Raw genomic sequence first — 12,439 nt, 5'->3', positions numbered from 1 at the left:
ATTCATGATGAGCTACAAACGCTCGTATGCTGGACGACTGTCTTCATCGAAAAGAAGGGGGGTGGGGGTGGCAGAAAGAGACAGAATATCTGCGTAAAGATTGTGGCCCTGCCTAATCTTCACACAGTTTAGGCAGACTAAACAAGAACATAGCTTCCGAAATATAGCTGTTATAGAAATAAAAATTAATCTGCCCGCTTTCAACCCAAAAGTGACAAAACGAACTAACGTCTCCGGCACATTGCAGCTAAAAAAAAAAAAAAGAGAACACTATGTCGTCAACAGCGCGGCAGTTTCACATCGGCGCCAGGGAAATATAGCGGCGAAATGCGTGTGCGTCTGACTGCAAAAGAGTTTTCGAACTCCGTAACCCGAAGAAACAAGGGAAAAAAATTTAAAAAGAAAATTTAAAAAGGAAATTTTACGGAGCAAGTGCGACCATCCAAACTGAAAGGTGCATCATTTAAGTAGGTTTACCTTGGTGAACCTTGAGTACCCATTCAGGCGCTTCCCAATCACGAACAAATTAATTTTGCGCTTTCGCAGTTTCGCGTCTTCCATGAGTCATGGCAAAAGCGGCTGCATGCTTCGTCGTGACACTCGAACTCATGTAGCGCACGCGTCGAATCACCGCGCGCTCTGTTCATTTTATCACTGCCATTCAAGGGCGCATACGTCAGTCGGTACAAAAATAGTTTTAAAAAAGTGTTTCTATTTGAGTCGGCGTCGTGCGTACTTTATACAATACGTGCGATTTAATGTCACGGCGTAATTAGTTTTGGGCTGAGATCCAGGCTTCGCCTTCCGGCCATTTCACGCCAGCTGGGGGCAGCTGTTCATGAAAGATTACAGCAGTAGTGAAGAATACGGAAGTGTGGCGCGCCTACAGGACGCCAATGCTGTAATGACAAGGTCGAAACGTCCAAAATGATACAGACGGTATTTTTTGCGCGCTAGTGCGTAATCGTGCTGTCGCAGCACCTATGAGTCTTCATATCAGCAGTCCAGCCGTTTTCAGGGTAGCGATGCATACGCAACATCCAAAACCGATACAGTTTGCAGAGCGTAGTGGCTCAAGCCGACAGTGAACTTGCTTGGCGCCTTTCAACTAAACGGAGACATGCAGCAAACGGAACATATTTTCTCTGTATTTTCTGGCGCGTACATTTCATGCTACGCGATGCGCACGCTAGAATTTACGACCAGAAATCATTGCATACGTGGTTCCCGTATTAGGTACCGTCGAAGCCCACGGCTGTGCAGCGGGTGCTATGCGAATCCCTGATATTATATACTCGATGCTGTTGCACGCGCAACAAGTACGAGTATCCCTGTTTGCGACATGCAATGTCGAACGACAGTATACAGATGGGAAATTGCAGGTCATTTTTTTTTTTTATATACTTCAAATCATGAATTCGTCGTAATGCTGTTGCCCGCAACTTGAGTGGTTGTGCTAACCTTGTATATCAACACTCATCAGGCCGGAGTGAGCGACCGTGCTCAGCAGCTCCAGTGCAATGTAGCTGTTCGCATGTCCCAACAAGCGCAATGACAGACAACCGAACGAATGTTTACGTAAGCGATGCTCAAGACAGTAAACAACAACTATAAACAGCGCAACACGGGGCGCATTAAAATAACCACAAGAAAAGATAGGTTATCACTGGAACGCCACTGTGCCCTGCTCCGTAAGCTGTACCGTCGGATGCCACGAGGAAAAGTTATGTTCAAAGGTTACTCCCGCAGTAATCCCAGTAATCTAGAAAACTATACTCCACAAACCTATTCCTACCGCCGAGGACATGCAGCTTTAACACCCGCCCAACGCCACGCACGCACGCGCGCGCACGCACGCACGCACGCACGCACGCACGCACGGACGCACGGACGCACGCACACACACACACACACACACACACACACACACACACACACACACACACACACACACACACACACACACACACACACACACACACACACACACTTCACTCCTCGAGGATCGAGGAAAAAAAAAACGTTACTCACGCAATGGCCTCGATCATGTCGAGTCCCATCTCGACGCAGCACTGAGCGTGGTCTGGTCGCGGGTCCGGCAAGCCTGAGACGCAGTAGTAGCAGTCTCCGAGAATCTTGATGCGCAGGCAGTGATTCTCGGCGGCGAGCTTGTCGAAGCGCGCGAACAGTTCGTTCAGCATGCGCACCACTTCCTCGGCCGTGCACTGGGACGCGAGGCTCGTGAAGCCGCATATGTCCGCGAACAGGATGCTGCGTAGATAAGACCGAGAACCTGTCGTTTGTGGACGGAGTTTGATGACGCAAAGCCTGTGTAACATCGCCACAAAATGGTCTAGGCGAAGCGCAAATGCTCCGTGCGCAGACAGCGAAAAAAAAGGGGGGGGGGGGGCAATGCGAAGGGCTTTTTTTACCCCCTCCAGTTTAATCACTCTATTACCTCTGTTTGGAGATATTGTTCTTGTTGGAAAATATAGCTTGTCATTCCTTTCTGTTCACACCTACACGTGGGATTGAGTGGCCGGGAGCAGAATGCGTCCTACCTTGTTCTCCCTTGCTCCACAGCTAACCATATCCCGTAGTGTTAACAACAAGATTACAAGCGGCAAAGCGAAGACATCTGTCCATGTGATCAGCGGGTATGACAGGATGATTAGTGCGGCTATGTGCATTCACCTTCCGCTTTTGTGTATCGGAGCTTTCATTCTTGAATAGTCGCTGCTGCCCAGTGGCAGTACTCGACCAGTAATTTCCAACGCAACGTCGGTTTCCAGCTATAATCCCTGGCAAAAAAAAAGAAAAAAAAAGAGAACTGCTGAAATCCCCAAGGGCAAGACTCAAACCAGCGGAACTTAATGTAAATACGCTAACTAAACGTTCACGAGTTCATTCAGAGACGTCACACAATGCGGGTGGACCCATCTTTTGCCTTCGTCAAAATTTGACATAGGCTAAAGTTGGGAGCGTCGCCATATCTCCGTAACGTCCCGCCTTGCGGTTCGTCTACCAAAATACCAGTATCAGCTCGGAACCACCTCATGTGGTATATGTCCTCTATAGCATGCCACTGATAAAGGCGGTGTGCTTTCAGTGCGCGATTAAAATCAACGGCATGAATGAAATCGTTATGACGGGAACCCTGCCCCACCACATTGCGTGTACGTGAAACCAACACAACTAAAAAGGTTCGCACAATTAAATATTCGGCCAGCATTACCTCTCGTGAACGTGAACAGCGCAAGCACACCATGGGTGGGCAAAGAGACGTGTTGCTTTTGCACTGTTCGCATTCGGCATGGATAACAAACTAGCCAAGTCAGTTACCTTGCTTTGTTGCCTCTAGTTTCTGGATACTTCTTTCTTTCGTTATATTTCTTTTCATGTAGTATGTTAATTTGGTAAGACTTTCTTGATGTTGAAAAGTCCACGAGAGAAAGAAATTCTACGAAATAAATAAGTTAGCCGTCGGATGCTGTGTTTGTATTCACAAAGCACTTCCTACGCCTGATCGGCACGTAAGAACACTGGTTGGCCATTCGCGATAGCAAACGTGTTATTAGAAAAAAAAAAAAAAAAAAGCGGTCGACATATGGCAACCAGAGTTCTTCCGAAAGGAGGATCCACTTTCTTAATTTCCCTCCACATAAGTTTCATTAAATAAGCGGAGCGTAAGACGAAAAATTGTTCTACAAATAATAAGAACTTACAGGGAATGAACGTTTCTGAGCATAGGCTCTTCGTTATGTTGAACTTCTTACGTCTGCTATATATGCATCACTCCAGATGTCGTTCCACGTAGGTACCGCCGGGTAAGTGGAACATATATTTGCAAATATATGTTCCACTTATCTAACGGAAGCTATGTGGAACAAAAATAAGACTGTAGAACCGGACAGCCAGTGAAATGCGACTCAGCATCACAGCCGGCAACCCAGTAGAACTTCCACAGCGACGGCGTAGTCTGGGATTCTTATAAAAATAAAGTGCATTATTTTCCTGTCTATTTTATTCTCCCACAAGCATAGCTGCATGCATGTTGTGCTTTCGTTGCTTATTTCGCATCGTTAGGTTACGAAAAGGCAACGCAACTGGGCCGAACTTGGACACTTGAAGTGGAAACCGGCTGGCTTTTCTCTTCTTGAAGAAATATACAATACACGGTTCTCCGAATCGATTGTTTGATGTTTCGCAGCACTCGGAGAATGCGAAACAAAAGGCAAGAGTCGGTGCGTAAAAAAGGAAAAAAGAAAGCGCTAGAAGTTGTTTCTCGCAGCCGCTGAAATACACGGAGTCACAGAGTCTGTTCAACGCCTCCTCAAAAGTCGGTGCTATGGACGAGTCTCCCGTATAAGGCCGCTGAAAGGCGGAAAGGCCGCGCACTTCAGCAGAACGCCTAAGGGGCGCCTTTAGCATGACGAACAGCAGCTGTCCGTTGTGCTTTGAAATGCGACGGCGCTATTTTACGCGCATGTACCAGTAATTATACACATAACCACACCGAGGGAGAAAAATTTGCAGTCAACATTGCAAGTAACCGGTAGCACTGCCTCAGCACCTTCTAAAACTCCAAGAAGGAAACCACATCCAACCTGGTTAACTTCCTTGCCTTTTCTTCTTTCTCGTTTTTCAGGGATCCAGAATGAATGCCGTTTCACAATGCTGTTACCGCTTTGACACTGTTATACAGCACCATTAAGTCTTCTGGACTTAACTAGATGCGTAAAGGGGGCAAGCATACAAAGAAGTAAGCTCCGGCAGACCTGCGTGACCTTGCAGAATCACAAGCTCAAGACCGGCGAAGCGGAGTTCGCGACAGAAAGGCCGTGGTGCCCGAACACTTTTTCCTGCAATGGCGTTTTTGTTTTCTTTTTTTCTCTCTTTTTTTGTTGAACTTTTTCGCAGCCCTTTTGCAACCTTCCCACCACTTCCGCGTGCAACGCTGAATCTAAACAGCAGCTACAACGGCAGCGGCATCGCTGAAAGCGAGCTCGTTCATATTTACACGCCCAAAATAACACTTATAAACTTATGATGACGTTTTCAGATACCTTTCAAAAGAGAGCTCCTTGCACCGCTATCTGGACTGTTGTGAGCCAACGTAAGCAAGTATACTTATAGGTGCTGACATATACTCACGCGCAAAAGTTCAGATCGCATATGCTGCCACGCCACCGATGGAAAAGTGTCCAGAGTTCCAGGCCGAAATGTCGAGCCGTTCGCTCACAACCATAAATATAAACATTGAATACACTGCTCAAGGAGCCGTTCTAAAGGCTCCGACGACGTTTTAGGAATTTGTTACCGCTCACCTACAACTTTGAAAACCTTTTTCTAGAATGTTTCTCCTAAAAGTACATTTCATTACTGCGAAGTTTCATCTTGACACGCCAGGTGCTTCATAAAGAGCCGCCGTTTTAATTCCCCGTCAAGCACTGAAACGAAGAACTCCGATTAGAAAAAAATTGGAGAATGTCCAGCGGCGCCCCCAAACCACCCATAATCCTCAATTTCAATCATGAGTTGAGAATTCGACACGTCTATAGTCGGGAAGTGCTTCCCGACCAGGAAGTCGAATCAATGCCAGGACTAGGCGTTCAGTTATCGATTTCATTAAACTGCGACAGGCGTTTGGCCAACCACTAATACGAACTTAAGCTCAGTGTGATGAGCCTTTTAACTTAGGGAGCAAAGCTTCCATGTGGAAGTCGGAACGTCTAACCCCTTTGGCCACTCTCTTTAGTCGACGTTCAGTTATTCTTGTTACTGATAGAATATCTTCGTTTTACTTATTTTGCTGCAAAGAACGAAATAGTTCAATGTGCTTCACAGTGCACTTGTATCAGTGCGTGCGTGCGTAAAACTTTATTGCCAGCAAGGATCAAAAGCTCATTAAGCGGCCAGGAGCCCGTAGGCCCTGGCGGCCTCCTCAGCACGCTGGACGACCCGATCGTTGTTGGTCTGGGTCCGAGCCGAACAGAGCAGCCTGAATCTCCCACTGTTGGCACGGCCAATCTTGTCAGCAACAACAACAAAGGTGACGACGAGATTGACTTTCCTTTCCTTTATGTACGGGTTTCCTTTATATACGGGTTACGACCATAATGCGCTATTTAGCGCTTAATTTCTGCAGGAGACAGTGTCGCGTTTGGCCGTTGCCTACACAGATGTGCATTTTTCACGCATTTCCTGATGTGTTAGCACACGTACGCTAGCCTATACGTCCTGAATAGTGTTTCGGGTCCAGGCGCCCATGTCACTGTTTTTTGCATGCTTAAGTGTTCACGATGTGTGTCTGCATGTGTAGCATTTCTCTTTCTTAATCTTTTTTTTCATTTTCGTTTAGTTTGTCCTTTCTTGAGCTGTGCGTTGTGTTAGTCACAGATAAGTATTTGGAATAGTTGGCTGTGCAGCGTACACCTTTGCAACTCTTCATCATTTAAACGCCACTATCGCCAACAACTTCATGTCTCGAGTTCTTTCGTTTTTCACGTTTTTCGATAGAGACGACGACGACGACCACCACAAAAGCGATCTTTTGGTGAAGACAGCCTAAACGCACATTCCCAAAATGAAATATAAGCAATACTCAGCAAGTTGTTAGTCAGTCGTGCAATTCGCATGCGAAAAAGAAAAACAGAAAAAAGAAAGTGTGGAGCTCTTGTCATAAAGAGAGAGAGAGTGAGTGAGAGAGAGAGAGAGAGATAGAGAGAGAGAGAGAGAGAGAGAGAGAGAGAGAGAGAGAGAGAGAGAAATATATATGAACGTTTACAGAGTCACAAGCTTCGTTTCTCGGCTGCGATCGCTAGCCGGTGCAGCATATGCGGGTCATTGCAAGCTCATGCAGCAGACAATGCTTTTTTTTTTCAACGGTGAGAGGAAGTATCGTCATACCCGCCATGGTTGCTTAGTGGCTATGTGTCGGGCTGCTAAGCACGATGTCGCGGGATCGAATCCAGGCCACGGCGGGCGCATTTCGATGGGGGTGAAATGCGAAAACACCCGTCTACTTATATTTAGATGCACCTTAAAGGACCCCATGTTGGTTGGTTGGTTGAAAAACTTCATTAAGGTCGTGCAAGGCGTGCGCTAGCGCGCAGCGGGCGACTGCCATGTCGACACCGTCAGGCCAAGCCTGCCGGCCGCTCCGCGGGCCTGCTGGACGGCCCAGAGTTGGTCGGCCAGGAGCGGGCTCCGAAGGGCCGCCTCCCACCTGGCCGAGGCAGTATCGGGGCTAGTGTACGTTGCCTTGCACTCCAAGAGCATGTGCGCTAGCGTGGCTACGTCCGCACATGCGAGGCAAGCGTCGCTAGGGAATACCTCAGGATAAATTTCATGAAGGGTGCTGAGATTACGGTACGTCGCCGTCTGTATAGTAGTTTGAGCGTAAGGGTCTGATGCCTATTAAGTTTGTTGTGAGGGGGTTGGTACACTCTTCGCGTTGGGTAAAAATGCGTGGTAATTTCGTTGTATGCTGTGGGCGCGTCACTGTTATCCGCAACCTCGTTGTCGCCGAGCCGCTGCCCGGAACAGGCGGAGTGGGTTAGGGCGCGCGCGGCCTCGTGCGTACACTCGTTGATGTTGGGGGGAGCACCCGCGGCCTGCCCTACGTGTACGGGAAACCAGATTAGTGCGTGGTGCTTGATACCGTCGCCGCCGCCATTCTGAAGCACGCGCAAGGCTTCCTCGGAGACGACGACGCTCTCGAAAGCTGTGATTGCCGACCTCGAGTCGGTGTAGATGACATCTCTTTCGCCATCCAGCACGGCCAGGGCGATGGCCACTTGCTCGGCATTCGCCGGGTCGTCGCTGCAGAACGATGCGCAAGTGGTCACTTGCTGTTTAGGTCGACGACGACCGCGGAGAAGGTGCGGCCTCCGGGGCACGCCGTCGCGTCGACGAAGCTGACATTGCGCTCGTCGCTACGGATTTGCTTGAGAATAGTGGCGGCTCTGGCCCGTCGCCTGCCGCGGTTGGGCTCGGTATGGACGTTCTTCTGGAACGGCGCCACCGTGATCAGGTCTCGGGTCTTGCGGGGCAACTGCCTCAACTTTTCGCTCACTTCGGCCGGTGAGTGGCCGAGCTCTCGTAGTATGTGTCTACCGGCCTCGGAGGTCGAGAGGAGCGCGACCTGGGCCCGCTCCTGCGCTTCGGCAATCTCCTCCAGCGTGTTGTGGACGCCGAGCTGGAGCAAGCGCTCGGTGTGTGTCCTGATGGGGATACCGACGGCCCTGATCGGATACCGACGGTGATTTTTCTGAGAAGGACGTTGAGCTCGTCCTGCTCAGCTCGTTGTCAATTGTGCATGGCGGCAACGTAGGAAAAGTGGCGGAGCAGAAAGGCGTTGACTAGGCGGATGAGGTTGTCTTCCCTGAGACCGTGGTGGCGGTTGGCGACCCGCCGGACCAGCCAAACGGCGTTGTCCGTCTTGGTTGCGAGCTTGAGTACATAGTCTAGGCATAGGACCCGTTGGACTCGATGGTCATGCCTAGGATCCGTATGCAGTTGGCTATTGGTATTGCGCCGCCGTCACCGATGTGGAACTTGACCTCGCTCTCGGCGATCGGTTTTCAGCCCTTGGGCTTGGGCTCTCGCCGTTTGGGTCGGTAGAGGAGGAGCTCGAACTTGCTTGGGGAACACCTCAGGCCCGTGGAACGAAGGTATTCTTCAATGGTGCCTATGGCTTCTTGCAGGGCGCGCTCGACCTGCCCGTCACTGCCGCCCGAGCGCCAAATGGTGATGTCGTCGGCGTGAATCACGTGGTCAATACCCTCGATGTACGACAGCCCCTTTGGACAGCCCATTGCACAGCCCGATCATGGCAAGGTTGGACAAGGTGGGCGAAATCACAGATCCCTGCGGGGTACCGCGCGAGCCCAGCTCGATTTCTTAGGACACGAAATCTCCGGCCCCGAGGGTGGCCTTCCTGCGGGTCAGGAACGATTTGGTGTACTCGTCGAATCTGGTCCCCAAGCCGAGCTCGGCGATCGACCGCAACTCGAAAGAGTGGACGATGTTGTCAAAAGCCTTCTCCAGGTCCAGACCGAGAATGGCCCGCATGTCCCGAGTGTTGCGGTCGATGTCTTGGCGTTTGAGCAGCTTCATGGCGTCTTGCGTCGAGAGCTTGGCCCGAAAACCGAGCATTGTAGGTAGAGCCCATTGCCTTCCAAGTAGCGGGTCAGCCTGTTGAGCGTCGCGTGCTCGGCCACCTTGCCCACGCAGGACGTGAGCGAGATGGGGCGCAGGTTGTCCAGGCTGGGTGGCTTGCCGGACTTGAGGATGAGCGCGGTGTACGCGAGACTCCACGGGTCAGGGACCACGCCGCGCTCCCACGCCTCATTGATGACTTCGGTCAGGTAGTCGACTGACGAATTATCCAGGTTGCGCAGGATCTTGTTCGTTATGCCGTCGGGGCCCGGTGCGGACCTGCCGTTGAGCTTGTGGAGTGCCCGACGGACCTCTTCGCTGCTGATCTAGGTGCACAACTCGGGACTGGCAGGTCCCGAGTACTCGGATTACGTTGTTGCCGAGCTCGAGTCGACAAGGAGGTACTTTTGCACCAGCCGTTTCATTACCTCTTCGGAAGAGGACTGCTAGGCCTCGTGGTCGGTCCGCACTAGTAGGTGCCGCTGGTTGGTCCTGGTGTTGGTCTCGCCGAGCAGGTGGTTGAGTAGGTTCCGCGTCTTGCCGTTGCGCATCTTGCCGTCCAGCGAGTTGCACACTTCGTCCTACTGCTGCTTGGCGAGGTCGCGGCAGTGCTCCTCGATGATCTTGTTCACTTCGTAGATCTTCTTGCACAGCCTGCGGTTGAGGCACTGGCCCTTCTAGTGGGAGAGAAGCGAGTGCTTAGCCTCGAGCAGGTGGACCAGGCGGCTGTCCATCTTCTCCACCGGAAGGTCGGGGCTAATCTTCTTGGTGGTACTTACGTCCTCCCTGATCTGGCTCATCCACTGCTCGAAGCTCGGCCTGGTTGCAGGCAGGAGCCGGTCGTTGCGGACTTCGCGAAACTGGTCCCAGCCCGTCCAGGAAAACTCCCGTGTCTTCTTGCAGATGACCGGGAACTGCATTACCAGGACGTAGTGGTCACTACCCAAGTCTGTGGCCAAGTTGGTCCACTGGGCCTCGGCGAGGCTCTTGACGAAGGCCAAGTCGGCGGTCGAGCCTCTGCACGTCGAGGTGCCCAACCTGGTAGGAAAGACCTTGTCGATGATTAGCCTCAGATCCATGTCATTCACGTTCTGCCACAGTTCGCCGCCCTTGTTGGTGTTGTGCGAGTAGCCCCAATAGTGGTGCGGAGCATTAAAGTTGCCTGCCACAACGAGGGGGTTGGCGTCCGCCAGGTTGACAGCATTCTTCAGGAGGGTCTTGAACCTCTATCGTAGGTTCTTAGCGTTGGTGTACACGTTGATGACAAAGGTGCTGCGTCGGTCCGAGCTGCCGGGAAGAATCTCGGTCATAACGTACTCAGCTAGTGGCCATCTTAAGGTCGTGGGAGAGGTGTGAGCTTGTTACTTACCAGGGCGCAGATGCCCTGGCCATCGGAGTGGCACGAGACGGGCTGGTAGCCGGACAGCGTGACGTTGGGGGTCAGGGTTTCCTGAAGCAGAGCGACAAGGGGTTTCTCGCTATTGCTTCGGACGTACTGCTGCAGTGACGCCCTATTACCGAGGGAGCCGATGCTGTTCCACTGCCAAATGCGAAACGTCTCACTTGGCCTGGCCATCTTGGTTCTGTCGTGGGTTGCAAGTGCCCGCGGATTGACTTAAGATCGTGCGGAGAATGGGACCCGTTGCACCGCGCTGCAAACGGACGGCGGCGTTGGCGGTCAGAGCAGGTTTTCGATGAAGGACGCTACCTTGGACATGCGAGCGTTGTGCGCGGCCAGGGTGACCTGCAGCTGGGCAAAATTCTTTCCGAGCTGCTTGATGTTTTCGCTGAATGCGGGGAGCGTGTCTCGGAGTTCGGATTTGACTCGACTGGCTACTCCGTCCTCTTCGTAGGCGATAACCCTCTTCTTGGGAGCGCTCTGACCACTGCTGCTGCTGCCGCCGGCATCGCTGCTGGGCACCTCCATGGCTTGGAGCGCTGCTTTCAGAGCGGAGGCGGCTGCGGGTTGCGGTGCTGGGCTTCTAGCATTCTTAATCTCCATAATTTCGAACATTAGCCTGTTTATGGTTTCTCTCATCATCGCGTTTTCGCGTTTGGGCTAAGCAATCTCGCGCACGCTTTCCGCGTGCTCTGGCAGTGACCCCGATACTCTCTGGTGGCCCTCCTCGAACCGTGCTGGCCCAGATGAGGGAGCCCGTCTTCTTGCTTCTCAATGACAGCCCGGTAGGCTGCTGCTGGTCCCCGGCAGAGCTGGAGCGGGATCTGGAGCGACTCCTGGACTTGGAGCGGCCTCCTCCTCCTTCTCGGGAACCTCCTCAGGACCGAGAGTGGCCCCTGGAATGGCCCCCGGAACGGCCTCTGGAACGGCCCAGCTATGGGAACTCCTGCCCGTCCGTGAGACATGGCGGTGGTGCTTTGGCTTGTTTTTGTTCGACGGCGCGGGACCTCTCCCAGCGCCTTCGTTGCACGACGTACGGGATCTGGAATCTTTGCTTACAGCCCTTCTCGGCCGTGAGGTGTTGGTCACCGCACAGCCTGCACTTGTGGGTACACTGGTGCTGCGAGTCCGGGTTTGATGCACCACAACCCCGACAGATGATATCGCCGGGGCTGGGGCACATATCGGCCCGGTGACCGAGCCAACGACAGGCGTAGCAAATGTCTATCTGCTTGTGATGAAGCAAACAACGCCCAAAGGTGGGGCCGTAGTGCACAAAGTTTGGGACCCTGAGACCGCCGAAAGTGACGATCACCGTGGCGGTGCTGCGGATACGCTTGGCTGGCAGGACCAGTGGGTTCCTCTCATTGACGATCTTGCTGTCAATAACGTCCGGGCCGTCAAAGATCGAAATGTCCCGGGTCACGCCGTTGCACGTAGAGTGAGGGCCGGGCGGTCTCGTAGGCATTGACCTCGTAGTTCCGGCCCCGAACGACGATCTGCCGGACCCGGACATAGCGGTCGGCATTCTCGTTTCTAGGTGTGCTGGCCACCATAATATTCTGCTGGACGTTGGGGCACAGCGTGTCACCCCGCAGGTCTTTGATGCTGATACCAGCGGCTGCCAGGGTTGCATCAGCCACCACGGTGGAGTCGTTATTTACAATACTGAGGCCCCCGCGAGGCCGGAACACGATCTTGTTACCCTTCCTGGGGAGCTGAGATATCCGGCCAGCGCGGAGGATCCTAGTCTTGATGCTATTATTGTCACCACTGCGACCTCCTAGCCCACTCCCAGGGCGTGCTGCATAATCAAATAAAACCCCATAATTGAATTAAGTATCGTCGTATTAAAGAAAAAGCCAGAGAGAAGAATTA

The 12,439-nt window shown here is 52.2% G+C and overlaps 1 protein-coding gene across 5 annotated transcripts in view; it reads right to left on the bottom strand.

The window, feature by feature from the left end:
* LOC126542648 (adenylate cyclase type 6-like) overlaps window positions 1-12,439 on the bottom strand; it is a 243,454-nt gene that overhangs the window by 165,610 nt on the left and 65,405 nt on the right. For all 5 annotated transcript variants that reach the window (XM_055077177.2, XM_055077175.2, XM_055077176.2 and 2 more), the window contains exon 5: window positions 2,032-2,271. In XM_055077177.2, the coding sequence (XP_054933152.1) occupies window positions 2,032-2,271 (240 nt within the window). The remainder of the gene's footprint in view (window positions 1-2,031; window positions 2,272-12,439) is intronic.

Source organism: Dermacentor andersoni, chromosome 2 (genome assembly GCF_023375885.2).
Source record: "Dermacentor andersoni chromosome 2, qqDerAnde1_hic_scaffold, whole genome shotgun sequence".
Taxonomy (NCBI): Eukaryota; Metazoa; Arthropoda; class Arachnida; order Ixodida; family Ixodidae; genus Dermacentor; species Dermacentor andersoni.
This window is presented reverse-complemented; position numbering and strand designations above follow the sequence as displayed.